This window comes from Pygocentrus nattereri, chromosome 4 (assembly GCF_015220715.1).
Source record: "Pygocentrus nattereri isolate fPygNat1 chromosome 4, fPygNat1.pri, whole genome shotgun sequence".
Lineage (NCBI taxonomy): Eukaryota > Metazoa > Chordata > Actinopteri > Characiformes > Serrasalmidae > Pygocentrus > Pygocentrus nattereri.
In genome coordinates, this window is record NC_051214.1 from 40,010,318 (window position 1) to 40,025,384 (window position 15,067).

The 15,067-nt window shown below is 38.6% G+C and overlaps 1 protein-coding gene across 2 annotated transcripts in view; it reads left to right on the forward strand.

The window, feature by feature from the left end:
- Positions 1–5,777, forward strand: part of mthfd1l (methylenetetrahydrofolate dehydrogenase (NADP+ dependent) 1 like) — a 57,596-nt gene extending 51,819 nt beyond the window's left edge. For both annotated transcript variants that reach the window (XM_017692479.2, XM_037537636.1), the window contains 2 exons: positions 4,663–4,782; positions 4,945–5,777. In XM_017692479.2, the coding sequence (XP_017547968.1) occupies positions 4,663–4,752 (90 nt within the window). In that variant the 3' untranslated portion in view covers positions 4,753–4,782; positions 4,945–5,777. The remainder of the gene's footprint in view (positions 1–4,662; positions 4,783–4,944) is intronic.
- The last annotated feature ends 9,290 nt before the right edge of the window (positions 5,778–15,067 follow it).

Sequence of the window (15,067 nt, forward strand, 5' to 3'; positions counted from 1 at the left end):
GTTCCAAGAAAGCAGTGTGGGGAGGCAAAGACAGTAGAGTTGAAGAATGCAATAATGCTACATGGAAAGTACCTTTAAAAGATGCTGTTTTCTGGCAGTATCCTACTCTAGTTGGTGTTATTTCATGCATTGTACTTGGAATGGTTAAACTAGAGTTTTAAAGAAGTGAGCGTCCAGTTCCACCAACCACCTTAACCACCAACAAGTCTTGAGCTCCTACATCTTTTAAAATTGCAAATATTAGGAGCATGAGCTCAGGATCTTTTAGTGGGACATGCTCATTTTAAAATCCACATTGTTGGAAATTAATGTCAACCTGAAATCACAACTGAACTTTTTTACTATGTGTTATTCTTTTCCTAAAACATACCTCTTGCCCATCTGTAAACCTTCTTCTGAGTTTTGTGTAAGTTACTGTAAACCAACAGGCAGGGAAAAATAATGTTAACTAATCATATCAAGTTTCACCTTTCCTTTCCCACAATCCTCACCCATCGTTACTCAACTACCTCTCTGATACTGCATTTTACTCAGATGCATCACAGTACAAACGGTACAAAATGCATTATGTTTTCAAGTTAATGCTGACTTCAGAGATGATACATTTTATAAAGGTTTTATAAAGGTTTTAAAGACAGTTTAAAATATTTTAACTCTCTTCTTAAAACCTTTTTAGAGATGCATATTGGCATTGATTAATCTGTAATTTAATTTTATTTTGGATTTTTAATTGTGGTTTGTTTTAGCATATTTTACTTTTATCTGTTCTTATTTCATGGATTTGTGTGAAGCATTTGAAAAAGATGCTATGTCTTAATTAAAAAATGATTATTAGTAGTAGTAGTAGTTGCTGCTGCTACTGCTAAACTTTATGGTGGCATTCAATATGTCATCTTTTTTTAATCAAGCTGGACTTCAGTTAGTATTTATGTAAATATATGACTTGCTGCTGCACTTATTGCAGACCCAGCATTGACAAACACCAATACTGATCTGATATTTTCTCATTAAAACTGCTAAGCTTTTAAAATGAGCTGTTTTAGTATAATCACTAAAGATGTGTCTAACTGTAGGCTTATCATTCTCAAACTACTCAGATTCTCCACACTACTCCCAAAGACTACTACTAAATTAAATATACTGACAGTCATCTTGTGTTTCTTCCATTTTCTAATAATTGCGCCAACAGTTGTTGCCTTCTCATCGAGCTGCTTGCCTATTGTCCTGTAGCCCATCCCAGCCTTGTGCAGGTCTCCAATTTTTTCCCTGGTTTCCTTAGACAGCTCTTTGGTCTTGACCATGATGGAGAGATTGGAGTGTGATTGATTGAGTGTGTGGACAGGTGTCTTTTGTTCAGGTAACGAGGTCAAACAGGTGCAATTAATACAGGTAATGAGTGCAGAGTAGGAGGGCTTCTTAAAGAAAAACTAACAGGTCTGTGAGAACCAGAATTCTTGCTGGTTGGTAGGTGATCCAACTAATTTTTTCATGCAATAAAATGCAAATTAATTATTTAAAAATCATACAATGTGATTTCCTGGATTTTTTTTTTTTTTTTTTTTTTTTTTTTTTTTTTTTTTAGATTCTGTCTCGCACACCTGAAGTGTACCTACGATAAAAATTACAGACCTCTCCATTCTTTGTAGGTGGGAAAACTTGCAAAATCGGCAGTGTATCAAGTACTTATTTTCTCCACTGTACTCTTGTTGCATTCTTTGCTTCCTGCCACAATTGGATGATCTCAGAATAGCCTGAGTAATTTTGCAAATTACTAAGACACTTAACACCTTTATAAAAATAGGTTTCATGTGGATGTTTTTGTCAGCCTGGTTGTTGCGACTGGGAGGTGTCCACCAGTCGGAAAGTTTAGAAGTTACCAGATTTGCTTATAGTTGATGTTTTTCAAGCTGGTTTGCAAATTTGTTTTGATCTACTTGGCTTTGAGACTGAATTTGCAGTCCAAGTACACACTGCATGGGTAATCCATAACCAGATACCATAAGCAGAGCTGAACTTTAGAAAACTTGTGAACAGATAAAGTCTTAATAAATCTAAGCATGAACTCTTTTTCTTGAACTCTGCGGTTTTTCAGGACATTTTCACCTCTAATGAAACTCTAAGCATGCCTCCCAGTCAGATATGGCAGCTGTTGGTGTCAGCAGTGCAGAGTTAGGCTGAAGAGTGTAGCTGACCTCTCCGGTGCTTATAATGAAATCAATAATGTTCAGACCATTTGCTCTGATGCTCAATCCATCTGATTGTCTGCTCGTGACCTTTTCTGTCTCGTGGAAACTGCTTTGGTTTTTATGTCAAAATAACATTACAATGCTATTGGCTTTCTGGGCTTCTTGAGTCAGACTTGTTAAAATAGTTATCGGGAGTCTAAAGTTGACAAGTTTACAGTGAAATCATTTAATGATGAGTAAAATATAAGAATCTCATTCATACTTTTACCCTGCAGCTTTATTTGCATCCTTGGTAAATAAAAGAAAGGCTGTAAAAATGTCAGTTAGCTTTATTGTGGCCTGAAAATGAGAGAAATGTAGTCTTATAAAAAGATAAATTTATTGAAATGGAATAGAAATAAAGTCTTAATCATTGGCATCTTATATAGAGTACTAAAGATGTGAGAGAATACACAGTACAAAACATATGAATCCATGTAAAAGGATCTGAGACCATTTCTCCATGTGAAGTCCCTCCAGATCTTTCCAAGTGCTTGTTTCTCGAGGGTAGAAACCCCTCTCTGGCTTTCATTGTAGTTTAGCTCTGGGGGCTAGAATGAGCTGAAAAAAAACCAACAGGATGCAGTCAACTCTTTCACTCAACTGTCCAGCTGTGGTGCTTGGAGAAAGTTTTCTCTTTTAAACTGCCCTCGTAAAATTATGAGCACCAAATCTTCCAAGCAAGTTCACAAGACCTTTAGTTGTTTAGCCGTTGTGCAAGAAGGCCGGCAATCGTTTAGTGTCATTTCATCCATGTGTTCTTTGATCTTGTCCATATTTGTACTTTAGTAAAACAGGATGTCAGTAAAATATTCTTAGGGCTACTGTGCACTTTGGATTTTCTTTAAGATTTTTCATTTGAATAATTTGACCTCAGTAGTTCAGTTTTCATTCACCTTCTGCATAAATTGCAGGTGAAAAAAAAAGTTTTTAAAAGAAATTCATTCAAATCTCTGAGAATTTTTTTGTCACCCAGCAACTTTCTTTTGTATTCTTTATTACCAGTCTGTACTTTTGGACTGCATAGAATGTGTGGTTCTCACCTGAGGATGAGGGATTTGAATGGTGCGCTGACTGAAGAGTATCCAGTGGGTAATGAAGAGTGAACGGATTGCTGTCATTTTCCAGAATCTTGATGTCAATAATGCTGTCTAAGGCATTGCTATTGAGTGGTAGAATTGAAAGCCCTTGTCTTTGCAGAATTAGTCATAAACGCACTTCCTTTCTCAGTGTTGTTTATAAGTTGTACCTGACATTCAAGAAAGGTGACTGCAAACTTTTTTTCAGACTGCAGTTTATACCTTCCTTTAGGAATCCATTTCTTCTAACGGTCATGTTTATGTACTGATTTCACATAAAATACAGGGTCCCTTAATCTACATTTACTGTTTGGTCAATGATCAGACTTATTCTGATCAGTCTTTATTTACTGGTGAAAAGCAGGAGTGTTCTTCAGCCATTTACACTGTTTAATGTGATTTCCATTAAAATGCTTTACAGAGTAAATTCCTGCGACTGCTCTGTTATTACACTGAGATTGCTAAGGCAGATCATATCACTGCTTATAGGCTAATTAACCTGTGTGCTCTCTGGATGTTTTTACACACTTATGTTCAATTCTTTGATGTTTTGATATCACTTGGACATATAAACAATTGTCTATATCTGTCCATCCACCAACCCATCCATCCCACCTTCCCATCCTTGGACTAGTCTTCCCAGCTGTAATATGTCTAATTTGCAGTCAATACAGTCATTATGTTATGTGATTAGAAAGAAGATAATCCACTTGCATTAATTCCATCCTTGCTCAAGACAGGTATGAGTCCGAAAGGGTGTGTGGATGTCAAGAATCCCTCATTAGGAAAACAAAATTTACACCAGAACATCAAAATTGGGCAGAGCCCAGTTCTCAACATTACTGAAAGTGTTGAATACTTTACGAGGAGCAAAAGCAAAGTTCTAGAAGTGGTCTTTGAAGGTGTAGAAAAATACCTCTGCAGATTTATTTATTAAAACTGTAGGCACGTCTCCTGAAAAGAATGGAAGCTTTAATGATGTTACTGATAGTTACATTCTTGTGCAACAGAATCAGACCATTTAAACACTTTATTTCATTGATTAGTTTCATTAAAAATGAGGTAAAGGGTTAAAGTGGAAATGCATTAGGAAAGATAAAGCCTTGATAAATAATTCATAGTGGAGTGAGTCTGAAATGAAACAGTGTATGCTTTAGACCAAGTTTAAAGCTGCTTTCTTCATTTTGTCCCACAATTGGATGATCTCAGAATAGCTGAAGTAATTTTGTAAATTACGGAGATATCTAGCATGTAGCACAAAAATAGCTTGCGTCGTGGATCATGGTGAGAGAGATTGTGGTAAACACAGAGTCTTCTGATGTAATTAGTGCTGACTGGCCGCTGTTTGTGTTGTGCAGATGAGCACGATGCCAGGCTTGCCCACGCGCCCCTGTTTCTATGACATCGACCTTGATCCAAATACTGAGGAGATAACAGGCCTGTTCTGAGCTTCTTCACAGCCGACGGACGTTCAGCAAGTAAGGCAGTAACACTGCAAATACACTGCAAAACCATTTATCACTTGTGAATAGTGATGTTCCAGTGTGCTATGGTTGGTTAACTGTGCTTCATTCATATCAGCTAGACATCTGATTACATCAGTTAATCATTTTAAACTTGTTTACTTTTATGTTTTTTAGTCGCCTTTTGTTGTCCGTGGAGTGTTCGAGTGTTCTGCATGAAACCTGCTGCCGTTGCCACTGTGGCTCATGGAGGACCAATGACCAATGTCCGTTCACCTACATCTGAGCAGCTTTTTTTCTTCCTTTTGCCTTTATGAACCACATACTTTTTGAAAATTCACACAATGGAAGAAGGAAAACTTGCTTTGAATTTTATTCGTAATGATTATTTTTTACCAAAGATTTCCCTTATAATTGCAACTCCTGTTAACATTTCATGTTTTAAACGGGTCATTTTCTGGCACATATGACTGTTACTGTTCGAAGGTTCAGTTTTGTCTGGCAAAGGTTAAGCCTAGTTCTGGACATTTTCCCTTTAGTTAAGAATCTCCTTTCAATATGCATTCCATGACTGGACTTAATCCCTTTGCGTTAAACTGACTATTTTGGACATTCATCAGTGGTTTCATATCTGGAGCCTTTTACAGCTGTTATCTTTCTGTACTTTAGCATTAACACTTTAATTTTTTTTTTTTTTTTTTTTTTTTTTTTTAAATGAGGTCTGCCTAATGTCTTAAACACAATGCCTCATAGGCAATTTTACACTTTCTGTCTATGCACGTCTTAATGTGTAACTGCTGTATGATGTGATAAATTTGTTTTTCTGTTCCCTGTTTGTGTTTTGTAATACATTTAAATTGAATGAATACTTTGGTTGCTTTTGTTTACACCCTCAATATGAAAGTGTTGTTTTAAATCTTCAGGTATAAAAATGTTGATGAATTTCTTACAGAGGTGAAAAACGTCCAGTGAAACTACTGCCAAAGATCTTACACAGTCAAAAGTGTAATAAAAACAGTTCACTTCAAAGGTTTGGGTGACCCTGATCAAATCACACATTTTGTTAATTGTTTCTAAGTGAAAGTAAGTTAACTCATCCTCCACAGAGAACACGGTTAAAATAGTCACACGACATACAGAAGAACATTTTGTAAGCTGGGTTGTTCTTTGTACCTCTTCCCCAGGCAAATGAGTCTAATGACTTGTGAGCTTGCTGAAAGAGTGAGGATGAAAGTGAAATGTTGATTATGCATTTGAAACCTAAACATCGAGTCAGACCTTTTTTTTTTTTTTTTTTTTTTGCATGTGAGGTTAAGTCCAGCGAAATCTGACCCGACACCTCTGACTTTTAAATAATTATTTCAGACCTTACGGTAGCTCACTTTACGTACAGCAGCGCATCATACTGTAACGTTTTTTTCTCGTGACTCAGTAACAATACACTCTTAAAGATGCTTCAAGGGTTATATAGTATATACTATATATTTAGAACTACTAACACACAAAGAACCATTTACATCATTAAAGCATTCTTCAGAATGCACAGTGATGCAAAGATGGTTCTATATAAAACAAAAAGGGTTTTGTTGTCAAGTCTGTAACAACAGAAGAGCCCTTTATGGTGCTGTTTGGATCCATTTTCAAAAAGGTTCTATATGGAACCAGCTAGACCACATTCTCCATCCATGTGAAGAACCCTTTCACGATGCAGAAGGTTCATTTCGTGTTCATGGTTCTATAAACCTTACTAAAGAACCCTTGGAGAATCATTTTTTTAACCCTTGAAGAACCATCTTTTTCTGTATAACACCAAAAAGGGTTCTTCTTTTACAGACTTGACACTTCTTATGTGTACTTCCTTTTATTTTTGGTTTCTGATTTCTTGGCACTTGTAAGTCGTGTAGTTCTCTGGCAGTGCTGTCACTACAGAATGAGCTACTGTCTGTCACTGGAGTGTGCGTGTGCGTGTGTGTGTTTGCGTGTGTTATCTGCACATGTTGCATGTTCCTGCATACCAGTGTTATTTCTGACATTCCACACCATCTTACTGTTGTCCTGACTGTAAATACAGCACAGCACACAAACAAGGAATTCCATTCGGCATTGTGCTAGTGCTACATGTACGCGTCTGTTTGTAAGAGAAATGAGTGTGAAGTGAAGGCTGTGTTTTTCTAGTGTTGAGGCAGAACTGCTTAGAGTAATATAAACACTGTAGGTCCTGTACTGTTGGGACAGTACATTTGCAAAGGTTTGGCCACCCCGGTGAAATGGCATTTTTTTGTTGAGGAGGTGATAAGTTCTCGCTGCAGTGTTCAAACTTATACAGTATACGACTATATATTGCAGCATTATGAATACAGTTCATTGTAGTTTGAATGTACAGGGTGGGCCATTTATATGGATACACCCAAACAAAACGGGAATGGTTGGTGATATTAACTTCCTGTTTGTGGCACATTAGTTTATGGGAGGGGGAAAACTTTTCAAGATGGGTGGTGACCATGGTGGCCATTTTGAAGTTGGCCATTTTGGATCCAAATTTAGTTTTTTTCAATGGGAAGAGGGTCGTGTGACACATCAAGCTTATTGAGAATTTCACAAGAAAAACAATGATGTGGTTTTAACGTAACTTTATTCTTTCATAAGTTATTTAAAAGTTTCTGACCACTTATGAAATGTGTTCAAAGTGCTGCCCATTGTGTTGGATTGTCAATGCAACCCTCTTCTCCCACTCTTCACACACTGAGAGCAACACCGCAGAAGAAATGCTAGCACAGCCTTCCAGTATCCGTAGTTTCAGGTGCTGCACATCTCGTATCGTCACAGCATAGACCATTGCCTTCAGATGACCCCAAAGATAAAAGTCTAAGGGGGTCAGATCGGGAGACCTTGGGGGCCATTCAACTGGCCCATGATGATCAATCCAGGAAACTGTTCATCTAGGAATGCTCAGACCTGACACCCATAATGTAGTGGTGCACCATCTTGCTGGAAAAACGTGCCAGCTTCCAAAGTGGATTGGTCGACGTGAAGAGGGTTGCATTGACAAGGTTTTGATTTCAGTAATGAAAAGAAGAAGTGACGATGTGCCGTCTGTAGCAAAAGCTGTTGAACAAGCATGTCGCTCAGAGGCTGCCATACACACAAGAAGCTGCAGTCATACATTTTAAAACTACATGAGTTAGAAATCCTTCTGTGCAGCATTGTTTGCTTTAGGCTTTTCACAATATTCTAAGGATTACATTAAGAAGTTACGTTGGTAGTTAGGTTATAGTTTTCGAGTGATGTGTAGTAATGGAATGATGTGAGGTACAATGCGGTAATGAGTCGATTCAAAGTTCAAAACAAGCTTATACTGTAGATAATGAAATAGGGAGTTTAGATAGTAGGTCATACTCTGGTTCAAAAGTTTGGAACCACCTGCCATATTAATGGTCTTTATCTCACAGTTGTTTGCATTGTTGTGGCTCTCATGCTTAAATCACATGCTTTGTTGATTTCCTAAGTGAGCATATTAGTATATATCATCTACACTCTTAAAACAAGGGTTCTTGAGTAGAGACAATGGTTCTTCTATTGTTACAAGCTTGACATCATAAAAATAACAGAACTCTTTTTGGTGCTATGTAGAACCATATACAACATGTAGTCCATCAGTCTGAAGAAGCACTACACCATGCAAAGAACCTTTTTATCATGAAAATGGAAAGGTATGCGTCATTTGAAAGCTATAACCAACTACCAACGTAACCTCTTAATATAATCCTTATAATATTGCAAAAAGCCTAAAGTAAACAATGCTGAATGGACGGACTCCTGTACAGATTGATTGAGAATGTGCTGAAGATGGTGCAGTATAGAAGCTTTTCAAAAAGGGTTCTATGTAGCACCAAAACGGTTCTTCTACTGTTATGATCTTTAAGCTGGTAACTATAGAAGAACCATTTTTGGTGCTATAAGGAGCCCCTTTCAAAAATGTGCCGTATCGAACCAAATACAACACATTATCCATCAATCTGAAGAACCATTTCACCATACAAAAACCCATTTAAGCATGCAAAGGGTTCTTTGAGTGTTCATATATGGAACCTAAAGAACTCTTGAAAAACCATCTTTTTTAGGTGTTATTTTTTTTAATAGATTTTTAAATATATGTTTACACTAATCACATGCCTTGAGCCTTGATCTCCACTTCTTTGATGAATGCTAGATATAAATTCTGTGAAGCTGTTTTTAGAATCAATTTATACATTTATCTGCAACCAAACTGTCTGATATTATTGAAAACATTAATTCCAGTATTTTGAGTTGTAGTCCATCAGTATGAATCTAGCATGTGTAGTATAGTATACAGCCTGAATGGAGACACGGTCAGTGTAACTCTACTAACAGGCCTGTTGTTCTGTGCTTCTCAGAGTGGCTGAGTAAACGGATCTGGGTGTCAGACTGTTTGCTCACCGCAACTGAATCACTAATTGAAAACGAAAAAGCTCTCAGGGCCTTTGGTGACTCGTCTCTTCAGTGATTGAGAACAATTCCCGCAGACTTCACCTTCTTAAACACTCAAAGAACAGCAGAGACCCCCCGCAGGATGTTTTTCACACTGTCTCAATATAGTTGCCATAATTAGCTGACCAACTGACCCCTTCTCCTCTGCTCAATCACATAGCTTTTCCAATGCCTCATTTTCTCAAGCTCTTCCTGTGTTTCATAAGCACAAAAGCATCATGGTGTGTAGTGCTGCTGTGTACCCACAATTCACAGGGGCCTGTGGAGGCCACACAAAGCTGTTGGGGTATTTATTTAGTATAAACTGATATAGGACTGTTCTGGACCGTCCTGGATCTGTCAAAATGTCCCAGAATCCAAGTAGCATTTCTTGTGAAGTTTAAGGTGCTTCTTTTTATCCAGTCAAAATATTTGTTTGCAGTTGTTTTGGTTGAGATTATCCTCAGTAAAGGGCACTTGTTTTGGAAAGGTGCACTGCTAGTGATATGTTTAGACATTAAGCAGCTGAACTGACGTCTTTCTACCTCAGATACATCATGAGTTTTAGATACACATCCACAGAATTCAGCAGAAACTCAAGACACTGACAGCGTCTATGAATTTTACAGGGTTGATGTTAAAACCCTAATGGCCTCATTGTCGCCCAGAAAATGATGGGCTCTTCATTCCCTCTTTGCTTCTTCTTAATGGAGATTTTCTGCTCCTGTATCCCCTCAGTGACGCTCACTAAAGGGGTTGCATTTATGCAAAAATGCTTTGGGACAAGGTCTGTCTGCAGATAGTGTTGAATAAACGAAATTGAATTATGTGATGGAGAGATACTGTGAGATGAACTGTGAGATCTAAACTATATGGTCAAAAGTATGTGGAGTTTAGTTGTTTCAGCCACACCAATTGCTTTAAACAGTTATTTGATACAACATTGTGGCCACAGTTTAAGCCCTTTCCTGTTCCAGTATGACTGTGCCCCTCTGCACAAAGCAAGATCCATAAAGGTATAGTTTGACGAGCATGATGTAGAGGAATTCCCCTGCACTGAACAATTTTGGGGTAAGTCAGAACATCAATTGCAAGTGAGGCCTTCTCCTGCAAAATCAGTACCTGAATTCACAAACATTCTTTTGATTAAATAGGCACAAATTCCAACAAACACAACCCAAAATCTTGTGGAAACTTTCCCAGAAGAGTGTAGTCACAAAGAGAAGCAACGCCATATTAATGCTCATGGTTTTGGAATGGGGTGGCCAATAAGCCCATATAGATGTGATTGTCAGTGTGCCCACATACATTTGGCCATAGAGTGTATATTGCATATAAGAATGAAGCAGGAGGCCCAGGCTAGTGTAGAATCACCAAGCTGATTTTGTTGCAGGTTTTTATTTCAATCAAGTCAAAGCACACCTGATTCTACTCGATTAATCAAATGGTCTTGTTCTTTATACAATTAAATACTTACATGAGATATTCTCCAGCTTGAGTGAAATTACCTCAAACATCTTATCATCAAGTGTTCTGTATGTGTGACAGTGAAGCTGTGTCTTAAGCATGTGGTGACAAAGACTGGTTTTCTTAGCAAGTTTATCTGTTGTTTTTGATGAGGTTGGAGATGTTGAGCTTACTAATTTTTTCACTTCAGAAGTTTCTGATTCTTCCCGCTGATGAACTGTTTCTGATTACTGATGTTCGTGTCTACTCTCATTAATTTAGCGTTGTCTTAAGATTTTTTTGGGCACTTTTTCCAATTTCCTCCCCATTTTGGTCCTGTTAGATAGGCCTCCCCCAGTCACAGGATACCACCAGCAAACACAAGCTTCCTCTGAATCAGGTGAAGCCAGCCACTGCACCTATTCGAACTCCTGCCAACGCAACATCATTGGAGAGCTGATCACGCTTGGAGGAGAATGTTAACCACCAGTTCTGTTAGGTCAGTTGACAGACCCCTGCGCTTGCTAGCAACACACTGAGTCTTGGTGGGGGGACCAGCCTACCCACTCGAAGAAAGTGAGACCATTTGTACTCGCTTGGACTCCCAACTATAGATGAAACCCACTTATGCAGTTTTCATGAAGATTCTTGTATACACCAGTTTTTTGTTGTTTGGGATTTTTTTCTACAGTCAGAACATAATCTGCACACATTCAAGAGCACAAAGGTGTGAACAATTCTGCAGTTTAAGAACATGTCATGAATCTGACGTAGATTTTTCTTCTGATTTTTCTCAAGAACAAATTTGGGAAGAAACTTAAGAAGGTATTGGTGAATGGGTTGTTTTTAGGAGTGATTTTAAGAACAAGGGTTTAGTAACTCAGTCAGTCACGCACACACTCACCCCACACTACACCCTCGTCCCCACACCGCCCCCCATGACCCTGAGGGAGAAGCGGCTTAGAAAAATGGATGGTTAGGTAACTCATTCAGAAATAACAAATATGCAAAGCCTGTAAATTGCTGTTCAGGCCAGTCCTACAGGTGCATCTGAATAAATTAGAATATCCTCGAAAAGTTCATTTATTTCAGTAATTCAAATCAAAAAGTGAAACTTGTGTATTATAGATTCATTACACACAGAGTGATCTATTTCAAGCGTTTATTTCTTTTAATGTTAATGATTATGGCCTGCAGCCAACGAAAACCCGAAAGTCAGTATCTCAGAAAATTAGAATATTGTGAAAAAGTTCAATATTGTAGACTCCTAGTGTCACACTCTAATCATCTAATCAACACAAAACACCTGCAAGGTGTCCTAAGCCTTTAAGTGGTCCCTCAGTCTGATTCGGTAGGCTACACAATCATGGGAAAGACTGCCGACTTGACAGTTGTCCAGAAGGCAGTCATTGTAACCCTCCACAGGGAGGATAAGCCACAAAAGGTCATTGCTAAAGAAAAAGTATGGTAGCAAAAAGTGCACAAGCAACAGGGATAACCGCAGCCTTGAAAGGATTGTCAAGAAAAGGCGATTGAAGAATTTGGGGGAGATTCACAAGGAGTGGAATGCTGCTGGAGTCAGTGCTTCAAGAGCCACCACACACAAACATATCCAGGACATGTGCTGCAACTATCCCATTCCTTGTGTCAAGCCACTCATGATCCAGAGACATCAGAAACATCTTACCTGGGCCAAGGAGAAAAAGGACTGGACTGTTGCTCAGTGGTCCAAAGTCCTGTTTTCAGATGAAAGTAAATTTTGCATTTCATTTGGAAATCAAGGTCCCAGAGTCTGGAGGAAGAGTAGAGAGGCACACAATCCAAGCTGCTTGAGGTCTAGTGTGAAGTTTCCACTATCAGTGATAGTATGGGGAGCAATGTCATCTGCTGGTGTTGGTCCACTGTGTTATATCAAGTCCAAAGTCAGCGCAGCCATCTACCAGGACATTTTAGAGCACTTCATGCTTCCCTCTGCTGACCAGCTTCATGGAGATGCAGATTTCATTCTCCAGCAGGACTTGGCACCTGCCCACATGGTACCAAAACCAGGTTTAATAACCACAGTATCACTGTGCTTGATTGGCCAGCAAACTCACCTGACCTAAACCCCATAGAGAATCTATGGGTATTGTCAAGAGGAAGATGAGAGACACCAGACCCAACAATGCAGATGAGCTGAAGGCCGCTATCAAAACAACCTGGGCTTCCATAACACCTTAACAGTGCCACAGGCTGATCGCATCTATGCCACGCCACATTGATGCAGTAATTCATGCAAAAGTTGCCCTAATCAAATATTGCATATGTGCATATACTGTACATACTTTTCAGTAGTAAAAAAATAATTTATATAATATTTATATAATAACTTATATAATATTCAAATTTTCTGAGATACTGACTTTTGGGTTTCATTGGCTGTAGGCCATAATCATCAACGTTAAAAGAAATAAACGCTTGAAATAGATCACTCTGTGTGTAATGAATCTATATATATATGAGTCTCAATTTTTGGGTTGAATTACTGAAATATGTGATATTCTAATTTATTAAGATGAAGCACCCAGTACATTGCATTTGCCATACATGGCAAGACTACTAAAATAAGCTGACCATATGTTCTCTTTTTCCAGAACATGTCCTCTCTTTGGGACCCAAAAATGTGTCCCGTCCAGATTTCCAAATTGCCTACAATGTCTGAGACTTGGCTTTACTTTCATGCCAAAAAGACATTTGCTTTCTACAGTCAGCCTCCCGCTGCCCTCCCGTCCTCTTTTTTGGAAAGCAGAATATGGTCACCCTGGCTGAAAGATTTCTGTATCTAAAAATCAGAATAGTGTGACACTATACCAGTATAACAGTAAAGACAATGTATCGCCCAGCACTACTCTGAGCATGTGGGCTGGTTTGCTATCAGGTCCAGCAGCTTTGTGAGTGTTTACTCGTAATCATCTGTGGACTGTGACAGCTCCTGGCTATCAGTAGTATCTGGAACTCCTCAGGTTTTGTCCTCATTGTTGCTTTCAAAAAGGGCATAAAAGGTGTTGAGTTCTTCTGGCAGGAAGGCAGCAGTGGTTGTTATGGTGATGTTTTTGCTCTTTTGGTCAGTGATTGCCTGAACACCCTGGGGTGTCTTGGCCCTTAACTGGTATTGAAATGGCTCTCTATCTACAGTTAGTAGTTGTGTTTGCAGACTAGATGCCAGCATTCAGGTTGTTTGCCCTAATTCTGGGCATTTGATTTGACCTGGCAGAAAGTTTCCCAACCGCCATCTCCCTCAGACAATTAGAGAATATATAGTTTTACACAGCTTCCCATCTTAAACTTTCTTCCTTACAAAAAAGCTTTTCTTATTAAAAGAACTTTATAACCTTTGAAATTCACTGTTGTCAGTGACTGCAGGCTAATTGAACTTAACAGGCATTGGTTCACAGACAAGAGGAGATTTAAAGAGCACCAGAGTGAAGAATATCTTTTCACTGAATTCAAAAGCAAAGCAATGTGCCTCATATGTAAGGAATTCCTCACCGAAGTACTGAAGTTACTGGAGTGTTTAAAAAACAGTTTCTCCATTTTCAATGTCTTTGTCCATTTCTGAGTCCAAGAAATCCATGAAATCAGTCATGGGCTTTTAGCTGGGTACCTCACTCTGCTTCATGACTTGGTAGTGTTCATATCTTTCTTGCAGTTTTGTCATCCACACATTTCATGATGTTGATCACTAAGATTATGCATATTCATTCACATTTGTACGTATGGGTTGCTGCTGTTTTGAACATGTCCTTGTCAGCACATTCAAAACAGTCCCGAGGCTCTGATTTTGGCCAGTGGCTACCCATACTGTCCCTACCAACCATTTGATTTGTTTAGGAGTTGGCCATGTGCCAGTAGCAGAAACAAAGAGACGTGGTCGGATTGTCTAAAGTGCGGGTTGTTTTTGGCCCTGGAGGCTTGTTGGATATTCATGTACACATGATCCTGCATGTTTTCCCTCTTGTTGAGCAAAACATATGCTGATGAAACTCAGGAAGAACAATAACACTGGCAGCTTCACGGTGTGCCGTCTGTTGTTTGTTGATTGCATTAGCAGAACTTCACTTTGAAGTGGAACATAAACCACTCCATAGCAAGTCTTTCTTTAAAAAGTACTTCTTTATTTAAGAAGGACTTCTATGATGGTTATTAGTTTAAATGTCATTTTGGTGTTTTGGAATATGTCTGTCAATCAATCAGTCTATCTATCTGTCTGTCTATCTATCTATCAGATCCATCTATTTATCTGTCTGTCTGTCTACCTGCCTGCCTGTCTGTCTATCTATCTGTCTGTCTATCTATCCACAATAATGCTACACCAATGAGCTCTGCT